Genomic DNA, 22250 nt, shown 5'->3' on the forward strand with positions numbered 1-22250 from the left:
AAATATTTGAAACGTTACAATTAAAGGAATTAATTGTAATGTCCAAAAATTGTAAATCCATTCCTTTAATTACAATTAAAGGAATGGATTTTATTTTTAAGTAATTGAATTATACTAAACTGTATTATTTTATCGATAATAAACAATATTTTTTTATGTTTAATTTTTTTTAAAAATTTTTACCATAATTTTGATATTTTATCCAAACACGTATACACTGTACTTACAGTGTGTATGTATATTTCAAAAGTTTCAGCACCCCCATGATTTCAAGCCACGAGCAGCAACTGATCTTCCGTCAACCATGTCTCAGAGATCCCAATAATCTTTGGCCAGGCTGATGCTATCAATGTCACCAATTCATCTCCTTTATTCTGGATACTCCTGGCATTAGTATAAAGCATAAAAATGTCACTTCTTCTATACCTATCATTATTCCCTCCAGACTCCAATGGACTTAGTGTTACCTGATGTCATCCCCCTTCCTTCAGTTTTAGATAACTGAAGGAAGGGGGATGACATCAGGTCAACCGTCAACACTGTACTTACAAGCCACATAAGTACAGTGTTGTCAGATATCAAAGAGTGGCATGATTATGTTACTGTTCAAGCTTATGTTAATAATATGAAGTTTGAGTAGCCTGACAAAGTCCGACATCTCGCTAAAATGATACATGTGAAGAGATTGTAATGGGACACACCTGATGGATGAAAAGTCATCTGGAACCCCAAGTTGCAGATGGAGATGATGAATAAGATGATGAGATGTGGCATTTTGTCATGGAGATTGTTTGGAATGTGCTGCCTAATAGGGCGGTGAGATTACAAATTATTATTATGTGACACCTCCAAGGAGTCCAAAGACTCATCGAGGGAAGGCACCTATTCTACAGCTCTGCAAATGGTGAACAAGTTTAACAATGGATATGATAATGTTGTCTAAGATGGACCTCCCACAATGAGTCTTGACTGCAGTAGCGAATTCTCCATGCTTGCTATGCTTGTTGTGCAAGCTCATTAATTGAGAAAGAAGTAATATTTATTTTTTAATAAATGCATGCATTTATAAGCATTCCATTTAGGCTTTTATTTTTTTAGACAGAATACGTTTTAAGCTTGCGCAGCAATAATTGAGCTTTGCGTTGTGTATTGAAGGCCGACACCAGTCAAGCTACCTTGACTTGCTCGGTTGTGGGAGCATCCAAGTCCTCGCTTCAGCACTGTGATTTCATGCTCCCTCCATGTCATCTCACACTGTTGCTTAAACACAGACCATACGCAGTCAACGTAGCTCTAGCTAATGAGCTTCAGCCAGCCTTTACAAGTGTGCATGTTGCTTCGGAAAAGTAAGTTACGACCAACTTTTTATGACGATGTTATTGACCAGTTCATAAAGAAGAACTGTAGGGTAGAATTTGTATTCAGTAGCTAAATTGAAAAAGAGATAGAATATCATTTGTAAAATAAATGTTGTATTTGTATGATTAAATGTATATGAATTTCTAAATACAAACCCTCATATAATGCGGTACTTATACAATTTTATAACGCGCTCTAAAATTGTAGTAACCCTTTATCTTTTCATATGTTTTTCACCGCGTGACTTAAAATCAAATTTTATCTTCATTAAATTTGTGTCTGTATCCCACATGTAATTATAAGTAGCGAATTTATATTAGGGGAAATACTCTTTAGCACGCGTGTACCTCAATTGTTTTGAAGTAGATGGGGAGAAAATGGAAGCAGTTAACAATTTTGTGTTCCTAGGATCCCGAATTGATAAAGATCGTTATTGTACCGAAGAAGTTAGAAGAAGATTATTACTCGGAAAAAAAGCAATGACAAATTTAAGCAAGATCTTTAAAGATAAAGATATTAGCCTCACAACAAAAATCAGAATCGTGAACGCAATGGAATTCCCTGTGGTGCTGTATGGATGTGAAAGTTAGACCATGAGAAGGAGTGAAAGAAGGAAGATAGATGCATTTGAATTATGGGTTTGAAGATGCTTACTAAGAATATCATGGACTGCAAAGCAAACCAATAAATCAGTGATAGACAGAATAAAGCCAGATTGCTCCCTTGAAGCTATGATCGTCAAGCAAAAATTGTCATACTTTGGACATATTATGTGTGCAAATGACAGTCTGGAGAAGATGATGATGCTTGCGAAAGTTGATGGAAGCGGGATAAGAGGAAGACCAAGAATTAGATGGATGGATGGAGTTAAAGAAGCAACTGGCATTTGGAGGTTCTGAAAGACATGGTCAGGGACAGATTGGAATGGAGAGTGTAAGTTCATGGAGTCGTCAGGAGTTGAAAACGACTCGACGGATCCACACACCTCAACTGTTTACCGTATAAAATGTTTATTGTTGAAAATTGTCCTCGTTTCTGCCAGGGAAGTGCATTAAAAATCATAAGTGTGTTCTGCCGGCAAAGGTTGGTCGATTGGTAGAGCCTCTGCTACTAATGGCTCAGTTAAGTAAGTTTGAGCGCGGTTAGTAGTTGGAAAGGAACCTATCGTTCGATGCTGTTGGCACACTCATCCCTCGATGAGTCTTTGGACACCCTGGAGGTATCAAATAATAATAATAATAATAATCTCAAGCTGAGCACTTTATTTCCTGGTGAGTTACATACAATGTGTAATGCTTGCTTTTTTGCGTAAAAAAATATTTTTATAGTAATGGTCACAAATTGCAACGAAAGGGAAAAACCAACATTGAAAACAAAATTAATTTCTCTCGAAGAAAAAATTCAAAATCTTGAATCAGTTGAAATATGGAAAAAAACCAGGAGTTTTTGCAGGGACTTTGAATTTAAATGAATCAACAATTCGAACAATCAAACAAAATGAACATAAAATCCGAGAAAGTGTTTATTGCTGGGTCAACGATAAGTGCAAAGCACGTTGCTCGCTCGTGCACCCGATATTCTAATGGAAAAATAGAGAAATCTCTAATGATTTCGATAGAAGATTGCACCTCAAAAGAAAATTCCTATGGATGGAAATCTTATTAAACAAAAATCTCTCAAGGTTTATAAACATTTATAGTGCAAACCAGATGTTCAATGCAGATGAATCTGGGTTATATTGGAAAAAAGTGCAAAAACGCACCTATATTCCGAAAAATGAAAGATCAGCTGCTGGATTCAAAGTTTCCAAAAATAGAATTACTCTACTGTTTTGTAGTAACATCAGGTGATTACATGACAAAACCAGTGTTTATTAACCAATCCTCAAATCCTCGTGCTATGAAAGATTAAAATATGCACTATTTTATTTTGCCTAAAACATTTATGCATTATGTGCAATGAAGTTCAAGTACAATTTGTAATTTTTATACTATGTATTTGTTTCATAGTTTATATGTTTTCTGAACTTACATGAATTACCTGAATTAAATAAAAAAATATTTTTTGTTGGATATATCATTGTTGCTTATAAAATTTAAAAAAAAAACGATTTCGGAACATAACCCTACTTTTTCTATGTGATCTGGGACTCGCATAATGCAATTTATATAATGTGCCATTTCTGTGGTTACCTGAATGATAACAAGAGCAAGTGTGAATTTCTAGACCAGCATTTTCCCCTGCTTGACTGGAGGTCCAGAATAATAATATTCAAGTCCATGGAGGTCCTGAATAATAATAATAATAAAATTAACTTTGTTGTTTGAAACCATTTGATCTCATCATTTAATTTATTAGTTCATGTTTATAAATTTAACTGAATATGTATATTTTTGTATAAAATAAAATTCTTCTTATACTTGAAGTAGCAATCTTTGGTCTTGAGTTATTCAGCAACATTATAACATATACTGATATGTTTTATTTTTAATAATAAACTGATCTCGCTCTCTCTTTTATTTATTCAGGTAGACTTGAGAAATGTGAAGGTCTTCTACATGGAAGATAATGGAGGAAGTGTTCTTTGTGATTCTGTTCACCCAGATTTGAAAAAAAGAATGCAAAAGGTAAAAAAAAAAAATCACTTATTTATGATGGGTTAGAATGTTAAAAGCAAACTGCTGTTTGTTTAAATTTTAAATATTAGATGTTAGTAATCCACTTACATTTCATAACAAGAGTAGCTGTAATTTTTCTAATCTTGCAAAGACACTATACTCATTGCTTCATGTCAACTGACATTTAAATTTCATTCAATGGTTTTAGATAACTTGTTAGTGGAAATGGATTGGGATTGCTATCTGGTAGATATCATATAGCTACTGATCAAGCTAATGTTAACAATATGAAGTTGGAGTAGCCTGACAAAGTCTGACATCTCACCAAAATGGTACATGTGAAGAGATTGTAATGGGACACCTGATGGATGAAAAGTCATCTGGAACCCCTAAACATTCTAACAGATCTCTAGGAATGTTGTGACAAGCATGGAAGGACAAATGGAAATAGAAAAGGAAAAGAAACACTTTAGTGGAATGAGTGAGTTAAAGAAGTAGACAAGTCAAAAAATTAAATATTTTGAAAATTTATAGAGACTAGTAATGCAGAAGTTCTATTTGCATTATCATGTCTTGGTATCATGTCTGGGTCTGGCTCCCACTGATGAGACCTGAACAAAGGTTGAAACCAGTCTGGGTAGTGACCCTTCCCATAATGCATAGAATTCTGCATGTCTGTACGGATGTGTGCTTTCCATCCTGGGATACTAAGGCAAGTGATGTGAAGTCACAAGTTGCCCTGTCCTGAAATTACTTCAGGTGCAAACTTTGTTTGCTTACACTTGGATAAAGGATTAAACCAAGAATATAATTTCTTGGCATCTTTAATTTACTTCATTGGGGTATTTCATCCTGGAGAAGTACGTTTTTAATACTAGAGGGATAGGGCAGGTTCGAGGTTTAGAAGTGCAAGAGGAGAGTGTGTTTCAAATACTGAGAACTCTGGATGTCAATAAAGTAGTGGGACTAGATGAAATTTCACCATGGTTTCAAAAAAATGTGCTAAAGAACTGACAGCTCTGTTGACCTGGCTTTTCATTGAAAGTCTGGCCATGGGAAAAGTGCCCAATGAGTGGAAGGAAGATAAGATAGTGCCATTGCATAAGGGTGGTAGCAGACTGGAAGTGTCCAACTATAGACCAATTAGTATTTCATCAGTAGTTAAGATTTTGGCAAATTAGTCATCGATCATATACAGCATTGGGCATATGAGGGTAATGCTCTCTATTATAGTCACCATGGATTTGTATTTGTTAAGGGGTGCTCTTGTTTTAGTAATATGATTGCCTTTTATAAAAAAGTGAGAAGAGCAGGGATGAGGGAAAGGCAGATTTGAGGTTTAGAGGTGCAAGAGGAGAGTGCATTCCGAATACCGAGTACCCTGGCTGTACTCGGTATTCGGAATGCACTAAATAAAGCTGCAGAACTGGATGGTATTTCACCACAGGTTTTGAATGTGCTGACAGTTCTGTTGACCTAGCTTTTCAATGAAAGTTTGGCTAACTGGATATGTCTAACTATAGGCCAGTTTGTGTTTCATCAGTAGTTGTAAATACTACTGATGAAACACAAAGTACTTGGAGAAATTAGTGAGGGAACATATACAGCATTGGGCAGATGAGGGTAATGTTATCTGTGAGAGTCAACAGGGATTTATTAAGGGGTACTCTTGCTTTAGTAATATGATTGCCTTTTATAATAAAGTTACAAGAGCAATTGATGAGGGAGAGGCATACGCTGCCATTTTTTTTGGATTTTTCAAAGGCATTTGACAGGGTACCACATGATAAGCTGATATTTAAGTTGCAGCACGTGGGTTCAGATGTCAGGTTAGTGAACTGGATTTGGGATTGGCTATCTGATAGGCATCAGGCAGTTGCGTTATAAGTGGTGTTCCAGAGGGCTCAGTATTGGGATCTGTATTGTTTAACCTTTATATCAATGACACTGTGAATGAATTGCAGGGGGATATTCAATTGCTTGCAGATGATGTGAAGCTGGGAAGAGTTATTAATAATAGTGCAGATGTGGTAGCCCTGCAAGAGAATTTGAATAAACTGGTCAGATGGGCAAATGATGGGCAAAATGGTAGGGAAATGGGGATATCAGTTTAATGCAGCTAAATGTAAAGTCTTGAAGTTTGGGATACATTGATGGGAGGCTGCATACTCTGCTGGAGGAACTGTACTGGAGGAAGTTGTGAGAGAAAAGTGATCAGATATTCAGGGAACATATTGAAAAGATGGTGAAGGTAACCCAGAAGATTGCTGCAATACTGTGTAGGACACTGACATGCAGAGATAAAAGAGTTGTCCTTCCATTGTATAAAGTCCTGATCAGACCAAACCTGGACTTTTGTGCTCAAATTTGGTCCCCAGGATTTGAAGGGGATAAATTACCTGTGGAAAGATGGCAGAGGCAGATAATAAAGATGATATCAGGACTGAAAAATGTTGGTTATGAAGGAATAGGCTGAGGGAATATGAACTGCAGAGTTTGGTAGATAGAAGAAGGAGAGGTGATATGATTGAGACTTTTAAACTGTTGAGAAGTAGTCATGGGGTTGACACTGGGGAGTTCTTTCGTTTGGTTTGATTTGGTGGAACAGGGTGAGAGGAGCAATGACAAGAGGTCATCCCTGGAAGTTACGAAGGAAATTGTGAGCAAGAGGGTAATGAGTGGTTTCTTTGCACTGAGGATGGTAGAACCATGAAATACATTGTCTGATAGAGTGAGAGTACCAACGGTCAATGGGTTCATCAAGTGGTATGATAGACTTTGTGTTTTCTGGGGTGGGCCTCCCATGATGAGTCTTGTGACTCTGTTGAGGCCTGAATCATCATCATCATCATCATAATATATTGACTAGACTGGTGCACTTAGGACCAGTGGCTTCTTCAGTGTGATTTAAGAATTATAAATTAAAAATCAAAACTCAGATAAACCATTAGAACAGTAACAACCCAAACAAGACACCACTGATGCATGGCATGCATCATATGTCTTTTAGGATTGTTTGGAGTTGATTTTGGAAAAGGAATCCATTTCCATCATTCACTCATATAGCTTCCTCAACAGAAATCAGGGTTTCATCTTAAATGATCTATAAGTTACTGATCAGATCTCAATTTAGGTTTTACAAATCCCCTCCAAATAATACAATCTTGAAAGACAGCTGACTCGTGTCACATATCACTGGTGCTTTTTTTTTATTGTTACTGTTCTGATAGTTTATCTGAGTTTTTTAATGTAATTCTTTTTTTATCTGCCACTGTGTCGACGCCATTGGTTATTAATAATATCAAATGACTATTGAACCCAGAATTTAATCTGTAAACTTGTAGTCATAAAGTCTCATTACAAACAGAAACTTTCATTTCTAGACAAGTAGAATTGAAGGCTTTGAGGAGAATGCTGCCAAATAAAATGAAAAAGCAGAATAAGAAACAATGTTATGAGATTTTTATGATTACAAGTTTAATGATTAAATTCTGGGTTCAATAGTCATTTGATATTATTGAAGGAATGCTTGTAAATTCTCGTCTGAACTAGTTTGGACATGTAAAAAATATAAATACTTTAAAGAATAAATTTAAAGAAAAGAAGAATGTCTAACCATTAAATTACATAAGCAAATACAAACAAAAGTGGATATTATTATTACCCTAAGACCCAATGGAGTCAAAGAGTAATCTAGAATGTCCCTATATCATACACACAACTCATCATAACATGCCTTAAGCATATTCAAATTCTCTACAGACACCACACTCAGGAAAGTCATTCCAATCATTCACAACTCTGCATGCAAAAAACCTCCTTCTCACTCTCTTATTCACATCTTACTTATACAGCTTCTAGGGATGAACCTTTTGTTCTCCTCTTATCTTCCACCATTTTATGAAAAACCTCTCCAACATTGATCCTATGACAATCCCTTAACAATTTGTACATCTCTATCATATTACCCATCTTGCTCCTATCCACTAGACTCTGTAAATTGCAGCTTCGCAACTTTTCCTCATATTCAATATTCCAGAGATCAGAAACTACCTTAGTCAGTTGCCTCTGGATCCTTTCCAACATCTCTTCCTTTAGAAAACCAGGTGACCAAATCTTTGTACAGTAGTTCATGTATAAGACCACGAATCAGAATGGGATAGTTAGTATAAGTCATCAAAATAAGGATGGGACAAATCGGCTTCTGAAATTCATGTATACAAACGCCAGAAGTATTAGGAACAAGAAGGAAGAATTTTTGGCCTTGGTTGGCACTTCCAGACCACAGGTTATTGGCATTAGTGAAACATGGCTGACAGAAGATGACACAGCTAGTGGAATTGAATGTGAGGGGTATGGTGTGTTCAGAGTGACAGGGAGAATAAAATGGGGGGAGGTGTGTTATTGATGATAGCTGATGAGCTACAGCCAAGGAGAATAGAAGTGGAACTGCAGGATAGAGAAAATAGCACATTTGAGGCTATTTGGTGCGAGAGTGAAACTAGCAGAACAAAATATACAGTTGGGTGCTGCTAGAAGAAAATAAGGGATAACTATCTGAGACAGCATGTAATGGAAAATACTAGGAGTCAGAGAGTGCTAGACCTAATAATTGCATCTGAGAATTTGGCTGTAACGAATATGACCATGTTGCCACCAATTGGTGAGAGTGATCATAGAATCTTGACTTGGGAGGTGGCTAAAGGTGTGGAATTTACAATTAAGACAGGATACATGTGGAATTATCAGGCTGGTAAGTATGACAAGCTTAGGAATTGATTGGTTCGGTGCCATGGCATGTACAACTGCCAGGGCTAGAGGTTGATAGTGCATGGGAGGCGGTTAAGAAGTGTTTGCATGAAGCAATGGCTGACTGTATACCTAGAGTCTGAATAATAAATCAAGTAGGGGTTAAATGAATGAATAACACCATTAAGCTTGAGCTGCAAAAAAAGAAACAACTATGGAGGGAATTTAAGGAGAAAGGTGACCGGCAGGCACACGAACGGTATAAAGTGCAGGCCAGAGGGGTAACAAGTGTGGCAAGAAAAGCAACAAAGGATTATGAAAGAACATGCCATGCAGGCTAATGAGACTCCTAAACAGCTTTTTTGATATGTTGCAAGTAAAAGAAAAAATGTAAATGGCAGAATGATTTAAAAGAATGCCGGTGGTAGGGAGGTAACTGAATCAGATGATATAGTTGAATTACTGAGCGAGCACTTTGCAAGAATATATCTTCCAGGTGGTGACATTGCAGAAATGAATGAACCAATAGATTATATGGGAATTGTGGTGAATGAAGTGGAGGTGAGTAGTCTATTGCAAAACGTGAATGTCTATACATCTGTGGAATTGGATGGTATACAAGCTCGTGTCGTACGTGAAGCGGCTAAAGAATTGTCAGTACACCTGATCATTTTGTTTAATTTGAGTCTCGGGTGTGGGTTAGTCCCGAGGGGGTGGAAAGAGGGGAAAATAGTTCCACTGCATAAAGGAGGTTCCAAGACTGCTGTTGTAAATTACCGACCAATTAGCATATCAGGAATCGTTGTCAAGGTCTTTGAGAAATTAGTCAAGAGAAGAATACAGAATTGGATAGATGAAAATGGGATACTGTATGGGGAACAACATGGTTTTTTGAAAGGTAGATCATGCCTCAGTAACTTGCTCATGTTTTATAACCCGGTGATGGCTGAGCTGGATAAGGATAATGGGTTTACAGTGGTTCTACTGGACCTTGCCAAGGCTTTTGACAGGATACCACATGGAACTATAATCAGTAAACTGGAGCAGATAGGGATGGATATAGGGTTAATGAGATCGATAGGAGGGTGGTTGATGGAGAGATACCAGAGAGTGGTTTATTCAGGAGTGGAGTCCACAAGACAGTTTGTGACTAGTGGTGTGCCACAGGGTTCTGTTCTTGGACCACTACTTTTCGATTTGTTCATTAACGATATAGGAAAGGATATGAGAGGAAGTGTGCACTTGTTTGCTGATGATGCAAAGTTGGGTAGAGCAATTATGAGTGCACAGGATGTCAAAATTTTGCAAGATGATTTGGATAGTTTGGAGGACTGGGCTACGGAAAATGGATGTCGATTTAATGTGGCAAAGTGTAAGGTTATGCATTTTGGAGTGAAAAGATTAGCAGCAGTATATCACATTGGTGGAACCATACTCCAGGAGATTGATGAGGCCAGGGATTTGGGAGTGTTGGTGGATAGGGAGTTGAAGTTTAGGGGGCACATTGCAAAAGGCTAAATCAGTTCATCAAATCACTTGGTTGCTGAGAAATACTTTAACAAGCAGAGACAAACAAGTTATTGTTCCTCTATATCGAACCTTGATAAGACCCCATTTAGACTACTATGCCCAGATACGGGCGCCAGGGTTTCTTCTTGATGGGGAGGAGGTGGAGAGGATCCAGAGACGAGTGACCAAGATTATAGCGGGTCTGTGGAATGAACCTTATGAGAACAGGTTGAAGATTTGTGGGTTGCAAAAAATAGTTGATAGGCAGAAAAGGGGCGATATGATTGAGACATTCAAATTACTGAAGGGTTTCTATAAGATTAATTGAGAAGATATTTTTGAGAATAGGACTGGTGGTGGGTGGACTAGGGGCCATACATGGAAGCTGGTCAAGAATGTGGTTAGCAGGGTTGTTAGAGCTAGGTTTTTATACTTGGAGAGTGGTGAATAAGTGGAATAAGCTGCCAGAGTCTGTTGTGGGTGCTATGATCGTGAATGAGTTTATGGCGAGGTATGATAGATACTGTGTGAATGTCGAATAATGGTGCTTCACATGATGTTAGGGCCTCCCTCGGTGAGTCTGTCTACTCCTTGGAGTTGCCCGAAATAATAATAATAATAATTGTCTAATCAGAGCCTTATACAATGGAAGAAGAATCTCCTTAATGTGTTGTCCTAATAATTTTGGCATGTGTCCTCTAAATTTTAGATTCTTTTCCACCATAACTATTTTAAATAATGGCAGCAGCGGCAGTTAAAATTACAAATGGCTTATCGCCAAGTTCCCCCCCCCATTTAAGGACTCCTTTTTGCACGATATCATACAGGATTTTGTAGAATGCAGGACGTGCGGAATGTATGCGTCCTGTCAACTGTATATATGTGGCAGGAGAAAGAAGGGGAGGGAAACATATATGCACAAAATGCAGGCAATGGGAGGAACTTGGTGATTTAGAAATGACCATAACTGACCTCGTTGAGTCGGAGACGGGAGATTCTCCACGTAGAGAGATGACTGGTATGTTAGAGGGCGAGAGAAGTATGAATAAAATAATAAGAGTGGGGAATATGGAAAGGTTGAATGATTCTGAAGTTTTAGGAGATAGTCTCAATTGGGAGGATGAATGGCAAACAAGAATGGCTGGCATACAGAGAGAGAGATAGATGAGCTGAAAGAGCAGGTGGAATGTCTGGGGAATGAGATGAGAAGTGCGAAAAATGAAATTAAGCGAATGGAAGAGACAAATGCAAGGCGAATCAGAGGAGGAGTGAGAGAGAGAGTTATAGGAATGAGACAAGAGGAGAGAATAGGAACAAAAGTAGAGGAGAGGGATTGTAAGGGAGTTATGGGAATGGCAGAAGAAGAGAGAATGGGAACATTAGAAGAGAGGGAATGAGAGAGAGTTGTATGAATGATAGATGAGGTGAGAATAGGATAAGTGGAAGAGAGGGAATGAGTGTCAGATATAGGAATGATAGAAGAGGAAAGAATGGAAACAGCAGGAGAGAAAGAATGATAGGAATGCAAGGGAGCACAGGGACTAGAGATAGAGCGATGTGAGGAAGGCAGGTAAGTAGGGGAGGACAGAGAGAAAGTATTACAAGAGAGAGAGAGAGAGAGAGAGAGAGAGAGTGAGGGATGCATGTGAGCAATCGAGAAATATGGTGGTAAGAGGTGTAATGTATGGAGACTCAATGATCCGTGGTGTTCAAGATAGGATGCATGAGGAGTGTTTACCAGCAGGAACGATAGAAAGTGTGGCTATGGCAATTAAGAGAGGTGAAAGGGTGGATGAGATGATTGTGATGGTGAGAACAAATGACTTAAGTGGTGGTGTAAATAAGGCAGCGAGAGATATGAGATTCTTGCTTGAGGCTGTATGAAAGAAGACACAGAGAGGAAAGATAGTGTGTGGGTGTTGCCTAGGTATGATAATGTCGAGCTGAGCAGAAGAGCGGTGATATTGAATGGCATAATAGCGAGAATGTGTCAGAAGAGAAGATTCGAATATGTGGATGCTTGGAGTGTGTTTGAGAGCAGAGAGCAACTGTATGCAAGAGACTGTCTGCATTTGAATGAGGAAGGATGTAGCATCTGGAGAGATTGCTGTTCTGAACGAGTCAGTGTGTCCCAGTGTGGATGGTAGCAGGGGTGGCCTCTTGTGGGAATGGGTACTTGGGAGAAGGGGGAATGACATCAGGTAATGCTGAGCCTAGTGGAGTCTAGAGGGGATAATGCTGAGTATAGAAACAATGGCATTTTTATGCTTTATACCAATGCCAGGAGTATTCGGAATAAGGGAGAGGAAGTGGTGGCACTGATAGCGTCAGCCTGGCCAAAGATTTTTGGGATCACAGAGACGTAGTTGACAGAAGAGGATATAATAACAGGAATAGAAGTTGCTGGGTACAGCATTTTTCGGCAGGATAGGAAGGGAAAGCATAGTGGTGGAGTACTGCTTATGATAAGTGATGACCTATCTCCTCTAAGAGTGGAGACTTTGGAAGGCTGTGACACTAATGATTTTGAAAGGAGTATTTCATCCTGGAGGAGTCAATTTGAATACTAGAGGGATAGAGCAGATTCGAGGTTTAGAGGTGCAGGAGGAGAGTGTGTTCCACATACTGAGTACTCTGGATGTTAGTAAAGCTGTGGACTTGATGATATTTCACCACAAGTTTTGAAAGAATGTGCTAAGGAACTGACAGTGCCCTTGACCTGGCTTTTCAATGAAAGTCTGGCTGTGGGAAAGGTGCCCATGGAATGGGAGGAAGGTAAAATAGTGCCACTGCATAAGGGCGGTAGCAGACTGGAAGTGTCTAATTATAGGCCAGTTTGTGTGTCATCAGTAGTTAGTAAGATCTTGGAGAAAGTAGTGAGGGACCATATAAACAGCATTGAGCAGATGAGGGTAATGTTAATAGTGAGAGTCAACATGAATTTGTGAAGGGGCGCTCTTGTTTTAGCAATATGCTAGCCTTTTATGATAAAGTTACAAGAGCATTAGATGAGGGAAAGGCATATACTGCCATTTTCCTAGACTTAGCAAAGGCATTTGACAGGGGGCCACATGATAAGCTGATATTCAAGTTGCAGCACATGGGTCTGGATGTCAGATTGGTCAACTGGATTCAGGATTGGTTGTCTGATAGGTATCAGAGAGTTGTGTATGGTGGACCAATATCAAAGAGGTAGAAGGTTACAAGTGGAGTTTTACAGGTCTCGGTACTGGGACCTATATTGTTTAACCTTTATATCACTGACATTGTCCGTGGATTGCAAGGGAATATTCAGTTGTTTGCAGATGATACGAAGCTGGGAAGGGTTATTAGTAATAGTGCAAATGTGGTAGCCCTGCAAGAGGATTTGAATAAGCTAGATAGATGGGAAAATCAATGGGGATGTCAGTTTAATGCAGCAAAATGTAAGATCTTGAGGTTTGGGACACATCGATGGGATGCTGCATACTCTATAGGAGGAGTTAAACTGGAGGAAGTAGGAGAGACAAGAGATGTGGGTTTGATGATTGATAGAAACTTGAAATTTAGGGGACATATTGCAAAGTTAGTGAAGGTAACACAGAGGATTGCTGCAATAATGAGAAGGACACTAACCTGCAGAGATAAAATGGTTGTCATTCCGTTGTATAAGACTCTGATCAGACCAATTTAGTCTGATCAGAGTAAGTAATCTTTCTCAGATCTGTTCCCCAGGATTTGAAGGGGATATATTAACTGTGGAAAGGGTACAAAAGCGGATAACAAAGAATGTGTCGGGACTATACAATATTAGTTATGAGGATCGGCTGAGGGAGTGTGGACTGCAGAGTTTAGCGATAGAGGTTAAAGAATTGCATAAGCTGAATGAAAATACAACTGTAGGAGTGGAAGGGATATCTGCTTGCATTTCATGAGAATGTGCAAGGGAACTGGCAATGCCTTTGACTAGACTGTTTAATTTAAATCTCAGCTCTGACAAAGTCCCAAGAGAGTGGAAGGAGGGCAAAATAATTCCTTTGCATAAAGAAGGATCTAAGCCTGTGGTAACAAATTATAGACCAATTAGTATCTCAGGAGTGGATGGTAAAAGTACTGGAAAAATTGGTCAAAAAGAGAATTCAGGAATGGGTGGATAAAAACATGATACTCTGTGAGGAACAACATGGTTTTTTGAAGGGTCAGGCATGCCCTAGTAATCTACTAATTTTTTATAATAGTGACAACTGAGTTGGATAAAAGGAATGGCTAGGAAGGACCTCCCATGATGAGTCTTTTGACTTCTTGGAGGCCTAAATAATAATAAATATGATACTGCTGGATTTTTCAGAGGTGTTTGACAGGATCCCACATGGAATTCTGTTATTAAAACTGCAACAAATGGCAATGAATAGGAAACTGGTGATGTGGATAAAGGGCGGCTGATGAAGGAGCAGAATCCAGGAGTAGACAGGTGACTAGTGGCATGCCACAGAGCTATGTGCTTGGACCACTGCTGTTTAATTTGTACATAAATGATATAGGAAATAATTTGAAGAGAGATATTCAGTTGTTTGCTGATGCAAAGTTGTGTAGGGTAATAGTTAATCAAGGTGATGTAGAAAGCTGGTTTAAATAGGTTACCAGTATGTCAAAACATAATGGTCAATTTAATATGGAAAAATGTAGAGGTATGCGTTTTGGGATACAAAGAATACAAACTGTGTATGTAACACTTTGATGGAACTGTACTTCAGGAAATTGATGAAGCCAGGGATTTAGGGTAAGTACTCATAGTAGATAGAGAGCTGCAGTTTAGAGGGCATCTGCTAAAGTAGCTTGCAGGATTACTTGGTTATTGAAAAACACACTAACAAGTATAGATAAGGGAGTTATTGTCCAATTTATAAAACCTTGATATGACCACATGTGAATTACTGTGCTCAGGTCTGGTTACCTGGGTTTCTTTGAAATGAGGAAATGGTGGAGAGGTTCCATAGGTGAATGATCAAGATGGTCTGTGGAATGCTCCTTATGAGAATTATTATTATTATTATTATTGTTCCGGGAAACTCCAAGGAGTCGACAGACTCATCGAGGGAGGCCCTAACATCATGTCTGGAACAACTATTCAACATTCACACAGTATCTATCATATCTTGCCTTGAACTCATTCACGGTCGTAGCACCCACAACAGACTCTGGAAGCTTATTCCACTCATTCACCACTCTCCAAGTAAAAAACCTAGCTCTAACACCCTTGTCAACCACGCTCTTGCCCAGCTTCCATGCATGGCCCCTAGTCCTCCCACCACCAGTCATATTTTCAAAATATCTTCTGGATCAATCTTATAAAAACCCTTCAGTAATTTGAATGTCTCAATCATATCACCCCTCCTTCGCCTATCGTCCAATTTCTGCAACCCACAAATCCTCAACCTATTCTCATAAGGTTCATTCCACAGACCTGCTATCATCTTGGTCACTCATCTCTGGACCCTCTCCACTTCCTCCCCATCACGAAGAAACCCTGGTGCCCATAACTGGGCACAGAAGTCCAGATGGGGTCTTATCAAGGCTCGATACAGAGGAACAACAACTTGCTTCTCTCTGCATGTTAAAGTATTTTTCATAAGCCAAGTGATTTGGTGAGCTGTTTTAGTTACTTTTGCAATGTGCCCCCTAAACTTCAACTCCCTATCCACCAGCACTCCCAAATCCCTGGCCTCATCAATCTCCTGGAGTACGGTTCCACCTATGCAATATACTGCTGCTATTCTTTTCACCCCAAAGTGCATAACCTTACACTTTGCCACATTAAACTGACATCCATTTGTCCTAGCCCAGTCCTCCAAACTATCCAAATCATCCTGTAACATTTTGACATTCTGTGCACTCACAATTGCTCTACCCAACTTTGCATCATCAGCAAACAAGTGAACACTTCCTCTCAAATCCTTTCCAATATCATTGATGAACAAATTGAAAAGCAGTGGTCCAAGAACAGAGCCCTGTGGCACTCCACTAGTCACAAGCTGTCATTTAAACTCCACTCCTGAATAAACCACTCTCTGGTATCTCTCCTTCAACCACCCTCCTATCCATCTTACCAACCCTATATCTATCCCCATCTGCTCCAGTTTACTGATTAGGGTTCCATGTGATATCCTGTCAAAGGCCTTGGCAAGGTCCAGTAGTATCACTGTAAACCCATTACCCCTATCCAGTTCAGCTTTCACTGTGTTATAAAACGTGAGCAAGTTACTGAGGCATGATCTACCCTTCACAAAACCATGTTGTCCCCCATACAATATCCCATTTTCATCTATCCAATCCTGTATTCTTTTCTTGACTAATTTCTCTAAGACCTTGACAATGATTCCTGATGTGCTAATCGGTCAGTAATTTACAACAGCAGTCTTGGAACCACCTTTATGCAGTGGAACTATTTTCCCCTCCTTCCACCCGCTCGGGACTAACCCAGACCCGAGACTCAAATTAAACAAAATGGTCAAGGGTACTGACAATTCATTAGCTGCTTCTCATACTACACAAGCTGGTATACCATCCAACCCCACAGATGTATTGACATTGAGGCTATGCAATAGACTACTCACCTCCACTTCATTCACCACAATTCCTGTATAATCTACTGGTTTATTCGTTTCTGCAATGTCACCACCTGGATGATATATTCTTGCAAAGTGCTCACTCAGTAACTCAGCTATCTCAACTGATTCAGTTACCTTCCTACCATCGCCATTCTTTAAAATCATTCTGCCATGTACATTTTTCCTTTTACTTGCTACATATCTAAAAAACTGTTTAGGATTCTCTTTAGCCCGCATGGCCAATGTTCTTTCGTAATCCTTTTTTGCTTTTCTTACCACACTTGTCACCCTTTTGGCCTGCGCTTTATACTGTTCATGTGCCTGCCGGTCACCTTTCTCCTTAAATTCCCTCCATAGTTGTTTCTTTTTTTGCAGCTCAAGCTTAATGGTGTTATTCATCCATTTAACCTCTACTTGATTTATTATTCGGACTCTAGGTATACAGTCAGCCATTGCTTCATGCAAGCACTTCTTAACCACCTCCCATGCACTATCAACTTCTAGTCCTTGCAGTTGTACATGCCATGGCACTAAGCCAATCAAACTCCTAAGCTTGTCATACTTTCCAGCCCAATAATTACACATGTACCCTGTCTTAATTGAAAATACTACACTTTTAGCCACCTCCCAAGTCAAGACCCTATGATCACTCTCACCGATTGGCGGTAATGTGGTCATTTTTGTTACAGCCAAATCCTCAGATGTAATTACTAGGTCAAGCACTCTCTGACCCCTAGTATTTTCCATTACATGCTGTCGCAGATAGTTATCCCTTAATAACCGCATAAAATCCAATTCCTTCCTCCCATGTGTCCTCTCCTCACTCCAATCAATGCAACCATAGTTGAAATCTCCCATAATAATCACCCTCCTTCCACTCATTTCTTCTATTTGCTCGTGCATACTGTCACCACCATCTTTTCCATCACCTGGTCTATAGCAGCACCCAATTGTATATTTAGTTCTGCTAGCCACAATCTCACACCAAATGGCCTCAAATGTGCTCTTTTCTCTATCCTGCAATTCAACTTCTATTCTCCTTGGCTGTAGCTCATCAGCTATCATCAACAATACTCCTCCCCCCATTTTATTCTCTCTGTCATTCCTGAACACACTATACCCATCACATTCAATCCCACTAGCTATATCATCTACAGTCAGCCATGTTTCACTAATACCAATAACCTGTGGTCTGGAAGTGCCAACCATGGCCAAAAACTCTTCCTTCTTGTTCCTAATACTCCTAGTATTAGTGAACATGAATTTAAGACCCCCATTAGCCCCAACCCTACCTTGATACCTTATATTAACTATCCCACTCTGGTTTGTTGTCATTATTTGCTCTAGCATGTTATATTCATTCTTACATTCAACTGCCTCCCTAAGGACTGTATATCTACTCCCCCCCCTTAACGAATCTAGTTTCCCTGAATTTGCACATCCACTACATTCAGCAACACTTTCTCAAGTCTTCTTACACCATAACCATTCAAATGCAAGCCATCCATCTTATATAGATCCTTTCGCCCATCAAACTCACTCCACACGTCCACAAATTCCACACCACTCGTCATAAATAACCCACGCATAAAGTCATTCGCAATCATGGCCCTCCTTTTAAACATTTCACTGTCATACCGTGGCAATAGACTAATCATTCTAACTCTCTCACTCTTTTCTTTTGCTACCTCAAACAATTCATTCAGGTCTTCTATCATTTCCATTTTATCTCCTTTCAAATCATTCGTACCTGCCACAACAATCATTTCTTTCACCCTTTCCTTTTGCTCTCTAATAGACTCAGTTACATCCTTTATGGTCGCACCAGGTTGGTACGATTTTGTCAAATCCTCTACTAACACACCTCTTACTACCGAGTCTCCATACAGCACTCTATCCTTCATTTTGTTCATGTTCACATTCATACACCTATTTTTCCTGTCATACCTTTTATTATTGGTTGGTTCATTCAGTTGAACTTTTGTTCATGCACTCTAGCTGCTGTTTTGCCCTTTCTATCGCACCATTCAACAATGCGATCTCATTCAATGCATCTATCTCATCTTTTTTATTCTCTGAGAAAACATTAATACTATCATTCACACTTTCTAAATTCACACTCTCATAATTCTCATGTACAACCTTGCTGTTTCTTGTCATATCGCTATTTTCTTCATTTCATGATCTGAAATACACTTCAATTCCTCATTCTCCCTACATTTTCTACACACATTCAATCCTTTATTATCATCTATCCACACTCCGACTGCACTCCGTAAAGCGTACATTTCACAGCTAGTACACTGACTCATTTCTTTTATACTACTGTTCTTTGATAACGATGGCGAACCATCATTACTGGCCGCCATTTTCCTTTGTACAGGTGCCATAATTATTGCAACGTGTTTTATCAAATAATAAGTTATACACACCAAAAACACACAAACAGACGCACTAAAATACGCAAGGCAAACAAAACTAAGCAATATTAACTAATTTTATCAACGATAACTGAAAATAATACTTATCTTAAATAATACTTAACAAATGTTGGTTGACAGGGAAAAAAAAAGGGGGTGAATATGATTGAAACTTTTAAGTTACTTAAAGATTTTTATAGGATTGATGCAGGAGAAATGTTTCAACACTTGGCTAGAGGAGGAAACAAAAAATCATCCTGGAAATTGGGTAACAGCATGGTTAGCAAGGGCATGAATACTAAATTTTTTGCTTGGAGAGTGGTGAATGAATGGAATGGGTTGCCTGAGTCATTTGGGAGTGCTTTGTTAATTGTTTCAAAGATATGATGGTTAGGAAAGATGGTTAGGAAATCCAAAGATATTTGTAAGGCCGCGGGTGCTAAAGTGCTGATATGAGTTAAAGTTGACTATAACGGACATCGTTGAGTCAGAGGCAGGGGATTTTCCATGTAGAGAGATGAGTGGTATGATAGAGGGCGAGAATAGCTAAGGAAATATGAATGAAAAAATGAGAGTGGGGAGCAGTGGCGCACTTAGGATTTAATCTTGGAGGGGGCCAAGCACTCAGGATTTAACCTTTGGGGGAAGCCGAGTTGAATAGACGTTTTGCGAATACACACTACACATCGCATACGACCTATAACTGGGCATCTGCAGTGATCGCTAATTCATAAGCAGCACACAACATAAATAAAAAAAATGAATTTTAATTAGGAAAAGATTTTGGGAAATTTTTCTAGTGTTTTTTCCTTTTCTTTGGGAGGTACCTGGGCCCCTTGGTCCCCCCTCTGGGTGTGCCACTGGTGGGGAATGTGGAAAGGTTGAATGATTGTAAAGTTTTCAAACATGGTCTCAATTGGTAGGATGAATGGCAAACAAGAGTGGCTGACTTGCAGAGAGAGAGAGAGAGAGATGAACTGAACAAGCAGGTGGAATGTCTAGGGAATGAGATGAGAAGTGCGAAAGATAAGATTAGGCAAATGGAAGAGATGAATGCAAGGCGAATCAGAGTAGGAGTTAGAGAGAGTTATGAGAGTGATAGAAGAGGAGAGAATAGGAACAGTAGAAGAGAGAGAGAGAATGAGAGAGAGTTATGGGAATGGTAGAAGAGGAAAGAATAGGAACAGCAGAAGAGAGGGAATGAGAGAGAGTTATGGGAATGAATAGGAGAGAATACGAACAGTAGAAGAGAGGGAATGAGAGAGAGAGAGTTATGAGAATGGTAGAAGAGGAGAGAATAGAAACAGTAGAAGAGAGGGAATGAGAGAGGAGGGTGGGTGAACTGTGAAATGCATTGCCTGATAGAGTGGTGAGAGCAAGAACAGTCAATGAGTTTAAGGAGTAGTATGATAGACTTTGTGTTTCCTAGGAGGGACCTCTTGTGATGAGTACTGATAGACTTTGTGTTCCCTATGAAGGACCTCCTGCGATGAGTCTTGATAGACTTTGTGTTCCTAGGAAGGACCTCCTGTGATGAGTCATTTGACTCCATGGAGGCCTGAATAATAATAATAATGATGATATTGTATATTGTGTTGATAGTTTGGATCTCCCATGATCAGTCTTTGAACTCCAAAGGTGCACACAAAATCATCATAATAATAATTAATGAAATATTTATTATCATTTCAGGTTCTTAAACATTTACAAGATACTTATGGATGTAAACCTCAAAGACTTCATTTAGAAAATCTAAAGTATTCCATGTTCATTTGGGGTTGTAAAGTGAAAGCAGCTGAAGCACCTGACTTTACAGTAGAGTTGACAGGAAGAAGAGGTGAGATCTCTTTGGCTTCTGAACTTTTCAAATGGTGTATTGGAATTTCTAATCACACACTCCATGCACTGGCTTTAGCAGTTTATGAAAAATTGATGCCTGAGAAAGGATCCAAAAAATTTAAGGAAGGACTTAAAAAGTATGACCAATTAAAAGCTGAGTTTGAACAACATCTTGGTAGTGATGGTGTATTTCTGTATCCGACTCAGCCAGTTCCTGCTCCATACTTTAACCAAAGTGTCTATAAATTTTCAAATTATGGCTATACTGGAATTTTTAATGTATTGGGGTTTCCATCAACTCATTGTCCACTTGGATTATCAAAAGAAGGTCTTCCTATTGGGATTCAAGTTATATCAGCTTTAAATAAAGATCATCTTACTCTAGCAGTAGCAAGAGATTTGGAAAAGGCATTTGGTGGATGGGTGAATCCCAACACTTTATCATAAACAAAAATTAATTTTTGTATATTGGAACTATGACTGTTCAGGAAACATTATAGTAATATAATTTAGATCAAAAACCTGTAGTAGCTACATTGCTTGTAAATATTAAATTTTACACCTTTGTTACTGATCAGTTTAAAGCAGAGCTGTGTGGCTTTTAATTTTTTGAACCAATTTTTTTTTTTTTTTTACAAAAAAAACCTTTTAGTTTTTTTTAAGTAAAAGCCAAATTTCAACATATGTAAATTACTGGGTCTGCACTTTTACTATTGACATAATATTTATAAACAATATTTGTTAAGTGTTAATTCCATTCTAAAGGAATACAAAAAAAAAAAAATATGAGAATTAATTTAGGAATAACTGTTTAATCTTATTTCAAAACTGAAAAAAATCTGATTTTAGTATATAACTAAATACATATTACTATTAATGTTAAGAAGCTGCATATACAGAATGTAATAACAGACTGACATATTTCATGTAGATCAAGAAATAATAAAATTCATACTGTTGTAGCTGTTCATAACATACATACTACTGTAGCTGTAGGCACAGCCAAAACACCTTATGAGTCTCAAAAACCCTGGGTGTTAAAGCCCATTGTTTATGGATTTATGAAAAGTAAATAATAGCAGAACTTTATCCTTGATAAAGTTCTGCTATTCAGCATTCATTTGTGAAGAATTTATGGAGACAAAAGCAAACATGGAGTGTTATTTTCA

The 22250-nt window shown here is 38.6% G+C and overlaps 1 protein-coding gene across 1 annotated transcript in view; it reads left to right on the forward strand.

Annotated features, from left to right (window-relative positions):
• Window positions 1-22043, forward strand: part of LOC150095962 (fatty-acid amide hydrolase 2-like) — a 118026-nt gene extending 95983 nt beyond the window's left edge. The window contains exons 7-8 of the mRNA XM_090408965.1: window positions 3888-3986; window positions 20935-22043. Coding sequence (XP_090265091.1) covers window positions 3888-3986; window positions 20935-21528 — 693 coding nt within the window. The 3' untranslated portion in view covers window positions 21529-22043. The remainder of the gene's footprint in view (window positions 1-3887; window positions 3987-20934) is intronic.
• The last annotated feature ends 207 nt before the right edge of the window (window positions 22044-22250 follow it).

This window comes from Typopeltis vanoorti, chromosome 19 (assembly GCF_054136105.1).
Source record: "Typopeltis vanoorti isolate ZY-2024b chromosome 19, IOZ_Tvanoo_1.0, whole genome shotgun sequence".
Lineage (NCBI taxonomy): Eukaryota > Metazoa > Arthropoda > Arachnida > Uropygi > Thelyphonidae > Typopeltis > Typopeltis vanoorti.